The sequence below is a fragment of the Leguminivora glycinivorella genome, chromosome Z (assembly GCF_023078275.1).
Source record: "Leguminivora glycinivorella isolate SPB_JAAS2020 chromosome Z, LegGlyc_1.1, whole genome shotgun sequence".
Classification (NCBI taxonomy): domain Eukaryota; kingdom Metazoa; phylum Arthropoda; class Insecta; order Lepidoptera; family Tortricidae; genus Leguminivora; species Leguminivora glycinivorella.
The window spans coordinates 35,647,028-35,667,260 of NC_062998.1; the positions used below are offsets into that span (position 1 = coordinate 35,647,028).

Here is a 20,233-nt window from a genome sequence, read left to right on the forward strand (position 1 = left end):
TATCTTGGTATTATAATAAATGTAATGCAGGAGTATTTAGCTAAGGTGTTCAAAATCGGGTTGTTCTGGGAGAAAGTTATTACCATAAGGTACTTCGGTGATGAGGGGGATAAACTTAAGAGTTATAGGTGGATAAAGCATGTCGTTTCCAAAAGAAATGAGGAAATGTCTTTTTAATTCATACTCTTTGTAATTGTGAACCGTGAATGGTACCTAAAGCGATTTTCCGTCTGCATGTACAGTCAGCTGCAGAGTAAGGGGACCCCTCCCGCTCCCAGCATAAAAGCTATTATGCAATGGTGCTTCTCAGATATTTTTTTGTACATGTAGTATATGTAGTAATAGACTCTACTGATTACTTAACGAATTATCTTTAGATTCTGAAGTAACTAGTTAACGACGAGTAGCACCTAGTGTGGCACTTTAATTCCATACTTTTATCTGTTAGTTAAACAAAATCTCCTTCGAAATCTATTGGCACTTCCACAAAAGTGCGTAAGGCAGTGATTCTAAGCAAATAACGACGAAAAGAGTGGCAACATCGTAGTGTCGTCTCCGTTTTTATACATATATGTATTGAATTGAAAGGGATGACTTTACAGTGTTGGTACTTTAAATTTTTTATTATTTTTTGTCAGATTATAATTACGTTCTCGATTGTAATACCTATTTCAGTTATTTTGATTTATTTAATGCGTATGATCGAGTTCGACTCGGGTTAAACATTCAGCATGGCTGGTTTGCGTAGGGTTACGTTTGTGTGTGTTGGAACGTTATTCATAAGTAGTTGCTTCTTCCTATCAAGTTTATGAATTTAATTTTGAATACTAATCCTTGAATAATACCGTGACAGTAATAGTCCTTGTGGTATGTACAGCTTAGTCATCTGAAATAATGCATTGTTTTGGTAATTTCGAAAGGAGAAACTTGATATGATGGAAATAGTGGTGATTTTTATGTGACTTTCGAAATTAACCCAATGCACCCTACAAAATTTAGGCCGCAAACATTTCTGACACAGTCTTATTTGTAGAGTTATGTAAGTACGTATAGTTATATTATGTATGTAATTTTCAAACGCGTATGATTCGTAGTAAATATTGGAATAAGAATAGGACTACATTATCTTTGCGTCAAATTGTACTCGTATATGTATATAATCAATTTATTGTATTCATTATATATCTATGTAGGTAGGTACCTATCATATTATAACTCCCTTAAAGGTGGTACGTAATTGAATAGTTATAGATGAATAAAACATACATACATACATACAATCACGCCTGTTTCCCAGAGGGGTAGGCAGTAGTAGGCACTTTCGCTTCACACACTTTCATAACGTTTCTCATACACGCTCGTCGGTTTCGAGTACTTCTGACCTGGCCTTTTTGCAATATTTCCCCGATTTGAACAAGAAAAGTTCGCCTAGGTCTTCCACTTCCAACTGACCCTTCCACTCTTTTTTCATATAATTTCTTCGTTACTCTCCTCTCATCCATCCTCTCTACATGCCCGAACCACCTTAACATACCCATCTCAATCTTTGTCACCACATCTACATCCACTCCACACTTCTCTCTTATCACGCTATTTCTGATCCTATCACTCAACTTCACACCAGCCATGCTTCTTAACGCTCTCATTTCCACGGCATTCACTTGACTTTGATGTCTTTTCTCCCACACCCAACTTTCACAAACAATAATCAATTAAATACGAAACATTAGGTAACTCAGATGTATTTTGTTTTAATTAACGAAACTATCTGTTCTTGCAAAAAGGTTGAATGAAAAGACCGATAGACCACCAAAGTATTATTTTTAATAATGATTGACAACTTGGCATTGCGACTGTAAAATTATGTAATGGAAAGTGTCTGCTACATTTTTTACACCAATAGTCATGAAAAATTACAACAAAAAAAGTTACGAATGTCGCACGTACGACACAATGACGTTGAGACTTTTTGTTAATTTTATTTTGACACCTGAAGAAACATCAGACTGGCTAGAACACACGAGCCGACGCTCTAAGCTAAATATATGTATAATAATTCATACCGATATTATAAATGGGAAAGTGTGTGTGTCTGTTTGTTTGTCCGTCTTTCACGGCCAAACGAAGCGACGAATTGACGTGATTTTTTAAGTGGAGATAGTTGAAGGGATGGAAAGTGACAGGCTACATTTTGTCTCTTTCTAACGCGAGTGAAGCCGCGGGCAAAAGCTAGTTTATTATATTACTCTATAGATTTAACAAATAATCCAAGAATTATCTATACACCGTGTTTCACTTAACACTAAAAACCTGAAAACACTTTGTTCAGAATCGAGAGTAGAATCGATTGAGCTATATCTTGATGGGGGTAATATTTTTATTTAAATTAGTATTATTAGTTATTTTTTACGTGCCCATTCTATTGTACTCGTAATACAACATTGTGTATATCGCATTGCTAGAGGTTGTTTACCTTTTTTCAGTATTTAGGGGTATTAATACTGGCCGGTTACTTGGACGATTATTTTTTCCGCTACTAGTTTGACGTTGTTTGTCAGTTTAATCTTAATGTTTATCATAAGTCATAACAAATTGAACTCGTACCTAATTACAACCTTGTCATTTTGAATATTGAGTTTATTTGCTTACTGCGATTACCTGTCCAATTTGAAGTTTACTGTGACAAAGCTTTAAAGTGTTTTACAGTGACATCTTAGCTGTCTATTGGTAAACCTTATGTCGTTGCAGTAACGTCCACAAATAAATAGTCTTATGGTTTATGATGGTAGTTAGCAATTATTTTATTGAGTGTAGAGCTAAAAGTCAAGTAGAGCTGTACAGAAAATTAAAAATTCAATTTAAAAAAAAGTAACGATCAGATTAAAAGATGAATACTCTAGATGAGTTTAAAAAAATAAAAATCAGTTGGGGTGTCTGAGGTTTTGAGTGATACCGGAAACACCGTGTATATAGGTACTCTCCATTATCCATTATATTCTCCATTTATCCCGGCATTTGCCACAGCTCAAATAGCCGCATTATAATAGTATACTTATATGTATGTACTTATTTTGTGTTTAAATCGTATATAGTTATATATAAATAGTATATAAATCGGGACACAGAATATCGTGTCTAGCAGGATTTGCGAAAAACATTAACAACTACGATTTATTCAATTTATTCGAGGTCCAATAAATGTCAATTTAGAGTTTGGAGTGCCAATATTTGAGATTGCAGGCAATTTCGACGTCTATATATCCGGCAGGTCCAGATTCGCCGGAACAATGCGTATCCTAAATTGGTAGTGACATGTCACAAAAATCGTTCACAGGACGAAAACGCTGTCCACCGCTATCTGCTGCGCCACGAGCTATTTGTTTGACTAACGAGCAGAGCGACGGTTTTAATGTCGGTCCATCCACCAAACTGAAGGTTGAGTAATACCGTCATTTAGGCAACGGAGCGGTTCACTATGCATGCCAAAAGTCTTTATGAATGTATTATTTAAAAACATTTCTTGTTCCCAGCTCGTTTAACTTGCACTTACTTTGTTAACACAATAACACTGTTATACAATCCAATAACATTCAGGTATAACTACAAAACATCACAAAATAAATATTATTAAATTAACTGCCCGGTAATGTGTTAAATTGAACGATGGAACGTTTTTAGTAATATGAGTATGAATTCATTTACTTATACCTAATTGTATGACGTATCCAACACACAGTTATTATAAGAGTTGCCTTATAAAGGTGTTTGTTTTGTAAAGTAGTCAATTTAAGTTTTAATAAGGACCGTCCATACATTACATTCCATTAGAGTAGGTAGTAGTTAGTTTAGGCAAACCATGTTGTAGATTTAAAAACATGTTTAATGATGTATGCCCACGATCTTGTAAAGCGAGTACTAGATTAAGATCGGATTAATGTCCTGTATAAATGTATTAAATGTGTTCTTGAATAGGACGCCGATGTTATTAGCTTCCTCTTGCTAACTTGGTAATCCGATCGAATCCTTTGCTCCCGCCCCGCTTGTTGAATCTTGGCAACAAATTGATAGTTCCCTCGCTCGATGTTAAATAGCTCGGCTTCATGTTATTGGTTCAGATATGTCAATATATGATGGTATAATATTTACAATTAGGGCTCATGCAATGAATAGCTTTAAGTATAGTGTACGGTATAATGCACAAAAAAATATTAAAACACTTTCGGCGAGTCAGTAAATATCAGTAAATGCATTGGCCGGGATATGAGATTATTCCGCTATCCATAAACTTACAACTTTTGTAATCGGCAATAACATGTTTAGGACCTTTTGACATAGGTACTGATGGGTCTACAGCCTGGCAAAAATGAGGCAACATTGTAGGGTTGGGTGGTACCCCCACCTCTTGTTTTCAAAGGGGCAACCCTATAATGTTGCCTCTTTTTTAATTTCTACTCTTTTTTGCCAATTTGTACTTGACTAATAACTCTAATTATTAAGCAAGGAACTGTTTTGCTTGGTTCAACTGTTGTTATATTAATGTTATTACGGTTGTAGTTTAGTTATTTTTGACTCGACATTGTACTCTTGTGGCAATATGTACTTACAATAAATTAGTTAAATTTTGGTAATAATGTAGCCGTAAGTAATATAAGAAATCATCTTATATTAACACGTGATATCAATAAGTCTATTTCGTAATGCAATGTTTACGATATCATTATCAATTGAAATATTTTAACCGAACGAATTAGGTACGGTCACGGACTTTAGTAATTGTTGATCCACATAGTTAAGCTATGACGTTCCAGTATAATAAGAGCTAGAAATGGATCAACAATTGAGTCCGTGACTGTACAGTGACATATACTTCAATTTGTTTTTGTGGTTGAATCTACATCACGATCATCATCACCGAAGAAAGCGACGAATTTTTCATATCATATCATATATTTCACATTTAGCAACTTATTTATATTTATGTAATTTAGGGTAAATAAATAGGATAGTGTAATTATTAGCTACTTATTAAACAAGTGTATTTATAATCATATTTTTGTGTGTTTATAATAATTTGTACATTTTGTAGCCCTCAGGAAATCCGTCCAATAATTAAGGTTAATGACGATCAATCACGTCTATTGATGGTCCTTGATATGTAAGTTTACAATTTATACATATCTTGTTTAAGTCAAGTTTTATTATAGGCAAACTTAGTTATACAATATTAACTAATAGATACTTGTAATAAATGTTTAATTATTATATTTTTGTTTTAATGACATGACATCATCTCAATCTAAAATATGTATATCCGTACCTATTATTACTCATAATCCATCCAGACTTGTTTTCGGGGGCTTTTCTTTTTTGGATTGTTCTCGTATTCGTCGAGAAGTTTTTGCAGTCGTCTCCTTATCATTTTCTGTTTGTGTTTCTCCAGTAGCTCTGAATACACGTCCGAGAACGGCAGGATGTTTATTGCTCCATCAGGAGACACTAGTCCATTCACTCCAGGAACTAAGCCTCTCTGAATCGTGGGTACCTGCATATAATTTTGTGGGTATGCAGGAGGCCCCATGGGGAATGGTGCGGGTGCTGGGTACGATGGAAGAGGCATTAGTCCTGGCATCGGCATAGGCATAGCGGGTGCCGCAGGCATCGGTAAATACATCGGCAATGGCACAGGGAGCGGCATTGGCGGCGCCGGTAAGGGCATCGGCATAGGCAGCATCATTGGCGGTTGAGGCGCGGGCGCCGGTAGTAAAGGCAATGGCATTGGCTCTGGGGGTGGTACAGGGATGGGCTTTGGCGATGGCGCAGCGGGAGTATATTTTGGAGTATAACAGTAATCTGGAATATGTCTAGGGTACCAGTAAAGTGGATTGCAGGGATCTTCGCCCTTCAAATAAGGCTTTGATGGAAGCAGATTGAGAGCGTCCATGTAAGTTAAGCCAGCTATGGAACATGATACCACTTTCACCAGGACATATAATGCGGCAATCTAAAAATGATGTACTTGTATTATTATTATTGAAATAATTATAAAATGTAGATTAGAGTTCATTCACTTTTGCACATTTATACTCGAAGAAAAATATCTGAACACGAGTATAATACTATATGTGAGCATGTACCAGTGTATTATTCCAAAAATGAAGACTTCTATAAGTAGATGTAAATTAAATCGACTGTAGTAGGTACTATAAAACAGGCATAGTATGAAAAATTAGGAATTTGTAAATTACGTCGTACCTACGTTGTGTATCATTAAAATCATTATGACTATTATAAAATTACACTTGCTTTTGTCATTCATCCATTTCACTTTATAATAATCGTCACTGTTCAAAAAATATGTAAACGATACTGGCCCTGAAATACAGGCTCATGACTATTCGAATAGACACAATAGTATTTAAGTTTCCTCACCTTCCCAGCACGGTCCATGGCTGTTGCGAAACCACGGCGAAGCACATCTGCAGTACTACAAAGGAAGCAGGCTCGTTTTTAACTTTTTGTAACTATACACAATGTAATGAAGGCACAAAGGTTTCTTTTCTCTTTTACAAAATGGGTGAATGAGGAAAACGGCGAATAAACCAGACGTTATGAGTGTTATATGACGCCTTGCCTGCCAACGAAGCAAGAGGGCCCGGATTCGATTCCTCGTAAAATCATTTATTTATGTTTATATTACAAAATAAATAAGCGTTCCTGATTTCTTGGTATTTATTCGTATTGGTAGTGTGTCATTGAATATTTCTCAATATTATATTCACATATACAATAATAAATACAAATGTATCAAAAATAAAATATTTTCCTACTTCGGGGAAATGTCTCACAAGATGGATTGGATTTTCTCAACAATACCCTCAACTTCTTGAGAATATAAAATCACTTTACATTTACAATATGTAACTTACCTATATCTACGTCGATGGCAAAGAAGCCCACATAAGGACCCTTACAATAATCACTATAAGCAGTCACCGTAATCTATGGATGCTTTCAACTCCGTAGGTATTTACTTGCGCGTTGCAATTATTTTTTAACTAGGTACAATTCTTTTTTGAAAAACTCAGAACCGTAGAACCTCGGAAATACCCCGACCGATCTGCTAGAAGATTTTTTTCCTCCGTATGGCATCATATAAAACAGTTCTTCAGAGCACAGGCCATTGTACGGTAGAACTCGTAAAAGGAGGAAAAACCGGCCAAGAGCGTGTCGGGCCACGCTCAGTGTAGGGTTCCGTAGTTTTCCGTATTTTTCTCAAAAACTACTGGACCTATCAAGTTCAAAACAATTTTCCTAGAAAGTATTTATAAAGTTCTACTTTTGTGATTTTTTTCATATTTTTTAAACATATGGTTCAAAAGTTAGAGGGGGGGGACGCACTTTTTTTTCCTTTAGGAGCGATTATTTCCGAAAATATTAATAATATCAAAATATGATCTTAGTAAACCCTTATTCATTTTTAAATACCTATCCAAGAATATATCACACGTTGGGGTTGGAATGAAAAAAAATATCAGCCCCCACTTTACATGTAGGGGGTACCCTAATAAAACATTTTTTTCCATTTTTTATTTTTGCACTTTGTCGGCGTGATTGATGTACATATTGGTACCAAATTTCAGCTTTCTAGTGCTAACCATTACTGAGATTATCCGCGGCGGACGGACGGACGGACGGACGGACGGACGGACGGACGGACGGACGGACGGACAGACAGACAGACATGGCGAAACTATAAGGGTTCCTAGTTGACTACGGAACCCTAAAAAAGGAAGAAAAACCTCTAAATTATTTCAATGTTCAATACCGCTTGACGATGACAACTGCACAACTGCATCTACATCAGATATATTTTATCATAGAAATTAACGGAGCGTCGTATATTTTGTATTGAGCCTGCCTGTAATCTTTCACACATTCTTTTCCGTGAAAAATGCGATAGAAAAAGATTATGCTTTATGTAGTACTTACATCGGAGCTTCTACCTTCGTTTTAGAATACATTTAACTCGAACGGTTACTTACTTACTACATAATTTTTAAGAAAAAAAAAACCGTCGCCTTTCGGGTTCTGGTGAAAGCTACTTGCGAATGTTGGATTATGTAGAAATGAGTTTTTTTAAAACTGCTTTTAATGCTTTAATTATTAGATGGCAACACAAATGAGTATACGTATAACGTTAAGGTTTGAGGAGTTTCCTCAATTCCTCATGAATCCGATTATATTATAAGAAATCGAAGCTTGACAAACTTTGACTTGAAAACTCAATATGCTTAACAAACATAACTAAATAAATGTCACTGTTCTGAACTTAAATGCATGCTTTTCTTACAAAAATACCAAAGTCACTATGAGTGTGCCCTTCAGATTTGAGGAGTACGGTTCTGACTATCATCAGCAGTTCCACTGCACCAAATGTCACTGTTCTGGACGTAAGTGCATGCTCTTCTTATAAAAATACCAAAGTCACTATAAGCGTGCCGTTCAGATTTGAGGAGTTCGGTTCTGACCATCATCAGCAGTTGCACTGTACCAAATGTCACTGTTCTAGACGTAAGCGCATGCTGTTCTTATAAAAATGGCAAAGTCACTATAAGCGTGCCGTTCAGATTTGAGGAGTTTGGTTCTGGCCATCATCAGCAGTTCCACTGCACCAAATGTCACTGTTCTGGACGAAAGTGCATGCTGTTCTTATAAAAACACCAAAGTCACTATAAGCGTGCCGTTCAGATTTGAAGAGTTCCGTTCTGGCCATCTCATCAGCAGTTCCACTGCACCAAATGTCACTGTTCCGTACCTAAATGCATGCTGTTCCTTTAAAAACACAAAAATCACCATATGTATGCCTTTCAGATTCGAGGAGTTCCCTCGATTTCTCCAGGATCCCATCATCAGAACTGGGTTCTGAGAAAAATGGGACCAATCTGTATGCATATACATTCAATCAAAAAAAAAATTCAAAATCGGTCCAGTAACGACGGATATATCGAGGAACAAACATAAAAAAAAAACATACAGTCGACTTGATAACCGTCCTTCTTGAGAGATATGAGGCGACGGTTAAAAATTATATAAACTTTCCTTGGTGTTAACGTTTTACGCTAACGAGTAACGTAGAAACTTAATCTAAAACGTTAAAACTCATTGTAACTGTTTAAGTAAGAATAGGACGGGGTTGCGGTACGTTTTAAGGAAAATTTAACTTTATATAATGTTTAAGAAAAAAAAACCGTCGCCTTTCGGGTTCTGGTGAAAGCTACTTGCGAATGTTGGATTATGTAGAAATGTGTAAGTATTTTTTAAAACTGCTTTTAATGCTTTAATTATTAGATGACAACACAAATGTATATACGTATAACGTTAAGGTTTGAGGAGTTTCCTCAATTCCTCATGAATCCGATTATATTATAAGAAATCGAAGCTTGACAAACTTTGACTTGAAAACTCAATATGCTTAACAAACATAACTAAATGTCACTGTTCTGAACTTAAATGCATGCTTTTCTTACAAAAATACCAAAGTCTATGACGTTCAGATTTGAGTTCGGTGACTATCATCAGCAGTCCACTGCACCAAAGACTGTTTGAGTGCATGCTGGAAGTTCGGTTCAGATTTGACTATCATCAGCAGTTCCACTGTACCAAATGTCACTGTTCTAGACGTAAGCGCATGCTGTTCTTATAAAAATGGCAAAGTCACTATAAGCGTGCCGTTCAGATTTGAGGAGTTTGGATCATCAGCAGTTCCACTGCACCAAATGTCACTGTTCTGGACGTAAGTGCATGCTGTTCTTATAAAAATAGCAAAGTCAGTATAAGCGTGCCGTTCAGATTTGAGGAGTTCGGTTCTGACCATCATCAGCAATTCCACTGCACCAAATGTCACTGTTCTGGACGAAAGTGCACTCTGTTCTTATAAAAATAGCAAAGTCACTATAAGCGTGCCGTTCAGATTTGAAGAGTTCCGTTCTGGCGATCATCAGCAGTTCCACTGCACCAAATGTCACTGTTCCGTACCTAAATGCATGCTGTTCCTTTGAAAACACAAAAATCACCATATGTATGCCTTTCAGATTCGAGGAGTTCCCTCGATTTCTCCAGGATCCCATCATCAGAACTGGGTTCTGAGAAAAATGGGACCAATCTGTATGCATATACAATTAATCAAAAAAAAAAATTCAAAATCGGTCCAGTAACGAAGGAGATATCGAGGAACAAACATTAAAAAAAAAAAACATACAGACGACTTGATAACCGTCCTTCTTGAGAGATATGAGGCGACGGTTAAAAATGTTCATTTTCTTTGGGCTCTCTTTGGGCCATGGCGATAACATACAAACACAGAAATTCACAAAGTAGATTTGGAACTGCACCGTTGTTATTGCTATAAGTAGCTATCTTGTTTTTTTTTTATTTACTTACTTACTTTTACGAGTGAGTACATTAGGTCGGCCCGTGGGTTAGGGGGCTCTTTGGTTGGGAAAGGGTTTATATTGGTACCCATAATTGGTAGTCAGGCAGGAAAAAACACACATTTTGAAAAACAAAATATTTTACACACTAATTTTGTGAGGTAATGTGTTGTAAAGGTTACGATATGTTGCATTTTCTTTTAGCCTTGGTATTTATTAATGACTGTTTATATCCGCGTTGATTTGTGACGTCTGCCGGCCCAAAGTTAGGTATGTCGTCTCTTACTGATGGAATTATCTTTATGAACGGATTATTTTCACAGCAATAGCTCCAGGGAAGGTCTATTCACGGTCTTCTTCAATTATCCAACCGTGCACGCTATTTCATCGGTGCTCGAAGTACAAGTCTGTATGTGATCCTGACCACCGAGCCAGCGCCATTCAATCCCACACCGAGCTTTCAATTCAATCTGAAATCAAAGTTGCTATATTAGGGCCGATACAGATTGGACTGCAAGCAAATAGTGCTTTCCGAGAGCGGGAAAACATACAGTATATTAGAGGATTTCCGTGACTTCTCCAAGAAGAAGGCTTGAAGGTATTCAAGAATATAAAACCAATTCTTTTCGGGTAATAACCCAATTGAGCTCCAGTCATCGTACAAAAAAGACCCGAATCTCTTCCTTTTTAAAGTAAAAGAATGGCATTACATACCTATTTAAAATGATTTAAAAAACTAGTGATGAATAAAGTAAAGTGGCAGAAATACTTCATTACGTACGGTGCACGAGTGCGTAAATGAGTTATTTACATATGTGCCCAACTGCCCACGTTAAGAGGATACGGTAGCGAAAATGCTAAAATGGAAAGGAGCCCCCTTTCAACTTGGGAATTTTAGTTAAATATACAACTGTTATTAACTAGATTTATCGAAAAAAAAATGTCCATTAAGAACAACTCAGTCAAAAGATATTTAAAAAAAATCTTAAAATCGAGGTTCCGCTCTTGACTCTTTCCTCCTTCAAAACTTAATCAATCGGAACGAAATTTGAGAATCTGAATAACAATGAAATAATCTATGTCAGACCGTTTAGCTTTTTTGGTTAATTGTTACCAATCTTGAGTATCACACCTTTTTTTGCGCCACAATGAAAAAGGCCATTTTTGGAAATTTTTGATTGGCTCTAGAGTCTCTAAAAAGTTGAATATCAAAAAAATCAAAACGGTCCGACACAGATAAAAATAATAACAATCTGTGTTGAAAAAATCATTGCTCTATCTTCAAAAACCAGGGAGGAAATAGTCGAAGGCGTTTGTATGGAGAATCGACCCCTACCGTATCGTCTTAAAACTTGAATGAGCCATAATGTACTGTAAAACGTAAAATAATTATTCGTGGGAAGAGATTGGCCAGTTGTGTCGAATTAAAACTTATTGCCACTCGTTTAGAATTTCCTCTTTTCCGTACTTGTATAGTAATTTCTAATGTTATTGTATGTGGTTAGTATGTACGAGCACGTCGTATTAGCATAAATAAAAAAATACTTACCGTCATATTCTTTTTGGTGTAGTGAGTGTACTGAGAGTGACCGACTTCTGTGTCGTATGTTGGATTTGTTTTTTCCACTGAAAGCGAGTGAAGAATTTTTCATAATACACATTTAAACCATAATAAACATACATACATAAAATCACGTATGTTTTCCGAAAAGGAGGACCAAGCACATGAAACTGATCAAGTTACGGTGCCAAGAGCCAAGAGTTAGAGACCTAATTAGTAATTAAGGGGTTGAAAGAAAACGTAACTATATATTATTTAAATGAATAATCAAATACTGCCAACGAGTCTATAATTATATGTATAAAGTACTAATTTACTCACATCGAAAAAGGTACAAGGTCAAGCGAAGCAATTCCGACTACTTAAATATAAAGTACAACTTTGACTGCCTAAAACGGTAAAACTGACAATTGATCGCCTTCACAGTGTAGATTAGATATTAAGGTTTTATTTTTTCTGAGTCTTATAAAAAAACATAGATTCTGTTTACTTGAAAAATGCGATTTTTATATGAGATGGCAGGAACCCCTCGGCGAGGTAATTCCAACTATTGATAATAAATTTCGTTACGTTGAACCTACACTGGTAAACCGGACATCATGTGATGTGATTCATGTGGTCACCTACCTTGCAGGTGGTGGTTGGTTTTTTAATCTTAGTTCCATTAGTGGCAATGGTGGTGGCAATGGTGGTGGTAACGGTGGTGGTGCCTGAAAGACTTGTCCGGCTGCCGGTATCAGGACTAATGGCAGTCTCTTGGCGCATTTACGAGTATACCCTGGAAATAAAACGTTCATATTATTTGACGACCGGTCTGACCCGGCACGTAGTGATCCTGCCTGCTAAGCCGTGGTCCCAGGTTCGAAATCCGGTGTGATGAGCACAGATATTTGTCCCGGAGTCATGGATAACCCCCGCCCATCTGGGGGAGCAATGGGAGCATACACCTGTCATGTGTGCGGACGAGGGATCCTCTCTCGAATTGGGCTATATAGCCACGAACGTAAGTGTCGCAAGGATGCTGCTTGAATCATCTGTTATAGATGCAAAGGCCTGTTATATGGATATTTTTCTGTATATAAGTATTTGTAAATTATTATCGTTACCCGTAACATAAGCCAATTGCATTTTTTTAGCACAATCAAAAGTCATACATTTAAAAGTCAACTATTACATTATGTTAATATTTTAAAAATCCTGAATTTCTCATACATTTTCACCCTATATCAAATAATTTCAAGCGGGTGTTTAGTGTTTATCCCCCTTTTTCTCACATGTGTTTTTATTTTGAAAATTTTCAATGAAAGCAAATTTTCAATGAGCAATAAAAGCAAAAAATTACACAATGACTAGGTGGAATTGCTTATTGAACAAAAAAATAAAAAAGCTAACTACATAACAAATCAAACGATTTTTAGAAAATAAATTTAATTTGTTTTATTTCAAGTATCAAAAGTACTAGAATATAGTACTTTTGATACTTGAAATAAAACAAATTAAATGTATATTATATATTTTAAACGGAAATAAAAATTCTAGATGTCACATAATAATTTTTAAGAAAAAAAATCGTCGCCTTTCGGGTTCTGGTGAAAGCTACTTGCAAATGTTAGATTATGTAGAAATGTGTAAGTATTTTTTTTAAAACTGCTTTTAATGCTTTAATTATTAGATGGCAACACAAATGAATATACGTATAACGTTAAGGTTTGAGGAGTTTCCTCAATTCCTCATGAATCCGATTATATTATAAGAAATCGAAGCTTGACAAACTTTGACTTCAAAACTCAATATGCTTAACAAATATAACTAAATAAATGTCACTGTTCTGAACTTAAATGCATGCTTTTCTTACAAAAATACCAAAGTCACTATGAGTGTGCCGTTCAGGTTTGAGGAGTTTGGTTCTGACTATCATCAGCAGTTCCACTGCACCAAATGTCACTGTTCTGGACGTAAGTGCATGCTGTTTTTATAAAAATACCAAAGTCACTATAAGCGTGCCGTTCAGATTTGAGGAGTTCGGTTCTGACCATCATCAGCAGTTCCACTGTACCAAATGTCACTGTTCTAGACGTAAGCGCATGCTGTTCTTATAAAAATGGCAAAGTCACTATAAGCGTGCCGTTCAGATTTGAGGAGTTTGGTTCTGGCCATCATCAGCAGTTCCACTGCACCAAATGTCACTGTTCTGGACGAAAGTGCATGCTGTTCTTATAAAAATACCAAAGTCACTATAAGCGTGCCGTTCAGATTTGAGGAGTTCGGTTCTGACCATCATCAGCAATTCCACTGCACCAAATGTCACTGTTCTGGACGAAAGTGCATGCTGTTCGTATAAAAATACCAAAGTCACTATAAGCGTGCCGTTCAGATTTGAAGAGTTCCGTTCAGGCCATCATCAGCAGTTCCACTGCACCAAATGTCACTGTTCCGTACCTAAATGCATGCTGTTCCTTTAAAACACAAAAATCACCATATGTATGCCTTTCAGATTCGAGGAGTTCCCTCGATTTCTCCAGGATCCCATCATCAGAAGTGGGTTCTGAGAAAAATGGGACCAATCTGTATGCATATACATTCATCAAAAAAATGTTTTCAAAATCGGTCCAGTAACGACGGAGATATCGAGGAACAAACATAAAAAATAAAAAAACATACAGACGACTTGATAACCGTCCTTCTTGAGAGATATGAGGCGACGGTTAATAAAATAATTTTTAAGAAAAAAAAACCGTCGCCTTTCGGGTTCTGGTGAAAGCTACTTGCGAATGTTGGATTATGAAGAAATGTGTAAGTATTTTTTAAAACTGCTTTTAATGCTTTAATTATTAGATGGCAACACAAATGAATATACGTATAACGTTAAGGTTTGAGGAGTTTCCTCACTTCCTCATGAATCCGATTATATTACTGTTATAAGAAATCGAAGCTTGACAAACTTTGACTTCAAAACTCAATATGCTTAACAAATATAACTAAATAAATGTCACTGTTCTGAACTTAAATGCATGCTTTTCTTACAAAAATACCAAAGTTACTATGAGTGTGCCGTGCAGATTTGAGGAGTACGGTTCTGACTATCATCAGCAGTTCCACTGCACCAAATGTCACTGTTCTGGACGTAAGTGCATGCTGTTCTTATAAAAATACCAAAGTCACTATAAGCGTGCCGTTCAGATTTGAGGAGTTCGGTTCTGACCATCATCAGCAGTTCCACTGTACCAAATGTCACTGTTCTAGACGTAAGCGCATGCTGTTCTTATAAAAATGGCAAAGTCACTATAAGCGTGCCGTTCAGATTTGAGGAGTTTGGTTCTGGCCATCATCAGCAGTTCTGTTCCACTGCACCAAATGTCACTGTTCTGGACGAAAGTGCATGCTGTTCTTATAAAAACACCAAAGTCACTATAAACGTGCCGTTCAGATTTGAGGAGTTCGGTTCTGACCATCATCAGCAATTTCACTGCACCAAATGTCACTGTTCTGGACCAAAGTGCATGTTGTTCTTATAAAAATATTAAAGTCACTATAAGCGTGCCGTTCCGATTTGAAGAGTTCCGTTCTGGCCATCATCAGCAGTTCCACTGCACCAAATGTCACTGTTCCGTACCTAAATGCATGCTGTTCCTTTAAAAACACAAAAATCACCATATGTATGCCTTTCAGATTTGAGGAGTTCCCTCGATTTCTCCAGGATCCCATCATCAGAACTGGGTTCTGAGAAAAATGGGACCAATCTGTATGCATATACATTCAATCAAAAAAAAAATTTTCAAAATCGGTCCAGTAACGACGGAGATATCGAGGAACAAACATAAAAAAAAAGACATATAGACGACTTGATAACCGTCCTTCTTGAGATATGAGGCGACGGTTAAAAAAACTAGAAAGCAATGATCACCCCTTACTTGGAACTAAGCGGCGTTGAAATCCGCGGTTTGGTTGCTGTAGCTGGAGTAAAAGCGGTGGGGGGTATGCTGGAGGTCCCATGGGCCTGGGCGCAGGTCCTGGTGCTGGTGCAGCAAATGCTGGAGGAGCTGGCACTGGTGAAAATCGGGTATATACTAGTATAAAAAAACTGCACTACCAAACAAAAAAAAACGTAATTGGGTATTTTCCCCTTTCGTCCACATTTGTTCCCATTTTGCAGATTTTTATTCGTTTAGTACCTAAGCAATAGAAGTAATATTATCAATTAGGAGTTTTTCCCTCTTTTCTCACATATGTGCCCATTTTGCAGTTTTATTCGATTAGTAAAAATTCTAGATGTCACATAAATAATTTTTAAGAAAAAAAAAACCGCCTGCCTTTGGGGTTCTGGTGATAAATACTTTCAAATGTTGGATTATGTTATCAATTCGTCTGTATATTTTTTAATGTTTGTTATTCGATATCTCCGTCATTTCTGAACCAATTTTGAAATCTGGATGATTCTGAAGTACTTACAGATGAGAATGATTATCAAAACGGAACTCTAACCAGGGGCGGCTCACTCTTCATCAGCAGTTCCACTGCACCAAATGTCACTGTTCTGGACGTAAGTGCATGCTGTTCTTATAAAAATACCAAAGTCACTATAAGTGTGCCGTTCAGATTTGAGGAGTTCCGTTCTGACCATCATCAGCAGTTCCACTGCACCAAATGTCACTGTTCTGGACGTAAGTGCATGCTGTTCTTATAAAAATACCAAAGTCACTATAAGTGTGCCGTTTAGATTTGAGGAGTTCCATTCTGACCATCATCAGGAGTTCCACTGCACCAAATGTCACTGTTCCGTACGTAAATGCATGCTGTTCCTTTAAAAACACAAAAATCACGATATGTATGCCTTTCAGATTTGATGAGTTTAAAGAAATGGGTTCTGAGAAAAATGGGACCAATCTGTATGCATATACATTCAATCAAAAAAAAATTTTTCAAAATCGGTCCAACGAAGGAGATATCGAGGAACAAACATTAAAAAAAAATACAGACGAATTGAAAACACCTTCCTTTGAGATTTGGAAGGCGGTTAAAAACTAGAAAGCAATGATAACCCCTTACTTGGAACTAAGCGGCGTTGAAATCCGCGGTTTGGTTGCTGTAGCTGGAGTAAAAGCGGTGGGGGGTATGCTGGAGGTTCCATGGGCCTGGGCGCAGGTTCTGGTGCTGGTGCAGCAAACGCTGGAGGACCTGGCACTGGTGAAAACCGGGTATATACTAGTATAAAAAAACTGCACTACCAAACAAAAAAAAACGTAATTGGGTATTTTCCCCTTTCGTCCACATTTGTTCCCATTTTGCAGATTTTTATTCGTTTAGTACCTAAGCAATAGAAGTAATATTATCAATTAGGAGTTTTTCCCTCTTTTCTCACATATGTTCCCATTTTGCAGTTTTATTCGATTAGTAGAAATTCTAGATGTCACATAAAAAACTAGAAAGCAATGATAACATTGATAACCCCTTACTTGGAACTAAGCGGCGTTGAAATCCGCGGTTTGGTTGCTGTAGCTGGAGTAAAAGCGGTGGGTATGCTGGAGGTCCCATAGGCCTGGGCGCAGGTTCTGGTGCTGGTGCAGCAAAGGCTGGAGGACCTGGCACTGGTGAAAATCGGGTATATACTAGTGTGAAAAAAAAAATCTGCACAACCAAAGAAAATATCACACACCTTCGTATTTTCCCCATTTGTCCAAGTTTGTTTTGTTTTGCAGATTTTTATTCTTTTAGTAAGTAACTGATATTATTAATTAGGTGTTTTCCCCTCTTTTCTCACATATGCTCCCATTTTGCAGTTTTATTCGATTAGTAAAAATTCTAGATGTTACATAAAAAAACTAGAAAGCAATGAAAAACCCTTACTTGGAACTAAGCGGCGTTGAAATCCGCGGTTTGGTTGCTGTAGCTGGAGTAAAAGCGGTGGGTATGCTGGAGGTCCCATGGGCCTGGGCGCAGATTTTGGTATTGGTGGAGCAAATGCTGGAGGGCCCGGCACTGGTAAAAATCGGGTATATACTAGTTTTTATTATTTTTTTTATTATTGGGAGCTTGTTATGTCCCACTGTTGGGCAAAGGCCTCCCTCCTCTTTTTCCATTCTTCCCGATCGTGGGAAGTTTCGGGCCAATTATCAGGGAAGCAATCTAAGTCGTCCCGCCATCGCCGGCGGGGTCTGCAATTTTCTCGCGTGAAGCCGGGTTGCCACTCTGTGGCGATCTTAGCTCACAGTTCACTCGGCATGCGGCAGACGTGTCCAGCCCAATCCCACTTTAGCTTGGCCGAAAGCGGCCAGCCACATCGACAATTTTTGTCTGTATACACCCTGTTTTTATCGAAATCCGTTAAATTTAAGGGAAGATTCTTTAGTTTAAATATAATCAATTTCTCTAAGAAATTATCGAATTTTTTAAAAAGTATAAATTACTAAACAGTAAACACGTGTGTGGCATCCCTTACCACTTCATAATGTTATCTATTTTGACAAGTGCCGTCAAAAACTTGACAATTCCATTTGTTATGTATGGAAACGAAAAAAAAAAAGTTTTTTTTTCGAATTTAACAAAAAGCGATATACAGTGGTTCCTGATGATGAACCTAAGTGTCGAATTTAAGGGAAAACAAAATAAAACACGGTGTATAAGTACTATGATAAAAAACACTGCACTACCAAACAAAAAAATAACGCGATTGGGTATTTTTTCCCTTCGTCCACATTTGTTCCCATTTTGCAGACTTTTAACCGTCTATTAAGTAATATAAATAATATCATCGAGTGGGTGTTTTCCTTACTTTACTCACATTTGGATCTAAGTATTTAGCAAATATTTATTCATTTAGTAAAATAAACAGAAACGGGTTATGAATGAAAATGAAAATGTCTCACTCGGAACTAAGCGTTGTTGCATTCCCTGTGGCTGCATAATATCCGGTGGGTATGCCGGGGGGCCCATGGGCGCGGGTAAAGGCATCGGCTCTGGTGCAGCGAACGCCGGGGGGCCCGGCACTGGTAAAACATCTGAGTTTGTACATGCAGGTAGGTAGTTTATACATAAACTTCACAACCAAGAAAAGAAATAATGCAATTTTTAGTCTGGATCGTGTCAAACAGTCTATTAGAAAATTATAATAAGTGCTATTGGAGTAAGGTAAGCAGTGTAAACACACTCAGCGATTTGTGCAAATACTTCCTGCTCTTTTTCTCTTAAATTATGTCCCTATGAAAACTTGTTTGCCTTTCATGTGTAGGTACGAGTAGGTATCACAATTCTGTATATGACTTTATAGTCTTTATACCATTGTAGTAAGCAGTATGGAACTGGGTAACGCCAATAAATGACAATCAAGGATAGTTCATAATGGGTTTGGTTTTTGTATTCCTAATCAATGTAATATTAATAAAACAAAAGTAGCCGCTGGCAGTGGTTTAACGTGCTAAACCTCCTTTTACTGAGATTTATGTCAAAAATGACATAAAATGTAGACCGGCCCATTAACATACTTACTTAACAGTAGTCCCACCCAAAAAATAAACTAGGAAAATATTTGTAGGTAAGTATGTAGCTTATGTAAAAAAGAAAAACTAGTCTTATTGGTGGTTTCCCCTCTTTTGTTCCGATTTGCAACAAAAGCGCAAGTTGCACCAGTAAAAGCACTATGTTTACATTTAGAAAATATGCTCACCTGGGCCTAAGCCGCCATGGATCGGGGGTATTGGTGGTCCCGGCATCGGTAGTAAATGCGGTGGGTATGCAGGAGGTCCCATGGGAAAAGGCAGGGGTCCAGGGAACGCCGGGCCAAGAGGCATTGGTCCTGGCATCGGTACAGGCATGGCTGGATGTACCAGTGTGAACAAATACATCGGCATTGGCACAATTAGGTAGTGTGTTATGTAATAACATATGTTTCTGAATGAAATACTGCACAACCAACGGAAGAAATAGTGCAATCTGGCTGTAATACAAACTTAGATAAATTCAAGTGTTAATAATGTAGCCGAGTACTAGCTAGGTTAGTTGTTACATATCTTTGATATCTTTCATTGATTAGTACCACTGAGCATCGTTAAAATTCTTTACATTTTTCCCCTTTGTTCATGTCGGCACTCAAGTTAAAATTTACACCCGAAATTGGGTTTGTAGTACCTTCGTAACTTAAGTAGGTAAAAAAATATAAGAGGAAACAACTTCTAAAGTGGGAGAATCCCTCCTTTTGTTCCCGTCTTGTAGTTTTATATCTAATTAGCTGTATTGCAGCAAAACTACT

At 37.1% G+C, this 20,233-nt stretch overlaps 2 protein-coding genes and 1 long non-coding RNA gene across 3 annotated transcripts; all 3 read right to left on the reverse strand.

The window, feature by feature from the left end:
- Nucleotides 1-3,183: 3,183 nt before the first annotated feature.
- On the reverse strand, nucleotides 3,184-6,562 carry LOC125241465 (nematocyst expressed protein 4-like). The gene is made up of 2 exons (XM_048149972.1): nucleotides 6,430-6,562; nucleotides 3,184-6,001 (listed from the first exon to the last, which is right to left on the reverse strand). Exons 1-2 carry the CDS (start codon nucleotides 6,445-6,447, stop codon nucleotides 5,324-5,326), a joined length of 696 nt encoding a protein of 231 aa, XP_048005929.1. The 5' UTR covers nucleotides 6,448-6,562; the 3' UTR covers nucleotides 3,184-5,323.
- A 4,061-nt stretch (nucleotides 6,563-10,623) lies between these two features.
- Nucleotides 10,624-12,058, reverse strand: LOC125240603. The gene is made up of 2 exons (XR_007178646.1): nucleotides 11,980-12,058; nucleotides 10,624-10,900 (listed from the first exon to the last, which is right to left on the reverse strand). It is a non-coding gene; the product is annotated as an uncharacterized LOC125240603 (long non-coding RNA).
- A 556-nt stretch (nucleotides 12,059-12,614) lies between these two features.
- On the reverse strand, nucleotides 12,615-20,033 carry LOC125240475 (vegetative cell wall protein gp1-like). Its single transcript, XM_048148367.1, has 7 exons — nucleotides 19,652-20,033; nucleotides 18,855-18,974; nucleotides 17,836-17,967; nucleotides 17,445-17,576; nucleotides 17,038-17,172; nucleotides 15,903-16,037; nucleotides 12,615-12,769 (listed from the first exon to the last, which is right to left on the reverse strand). The coding sequence occupies exons 1-7, from the start codon at nucleotides 19,833-19,835 to the stop codon at nucleotides 12,615-12,617; spliced, it is 993 nt and encodes a 330-aa protein (XP_048004324.1). The 5' UTR covers nucleotides 19,836-20,033.
- Nucleotides 20,034-20,233: the final 200 nt, after the last annotated feature.

Excerpts from the sequence above, each read along its gene's own strand:
- LOC125240475 (XM_048148367.1), bottom strand. The coding sequence starts at position 19,835 with ATGCCGATGTATTTGTTCACACTGGTACATCCAGCCATGCCTGTACCG. Across the intron at positions 18,975-19,651 it reads CCATGGCGGCTTAGGCCCAG|TGCCGGGCCCCCCGGCGTTC; the intron begins GTGAGCATATTT and ends ATGTTTTACCAG. Across the intron at positions 17,968-18,854 it reads GCAACAACGCTTAGTTCCGA|TGCCGGGCCCTCCAGCATTT; the intron begins GTGAGACATTTT and ends GATTTTTACCAG.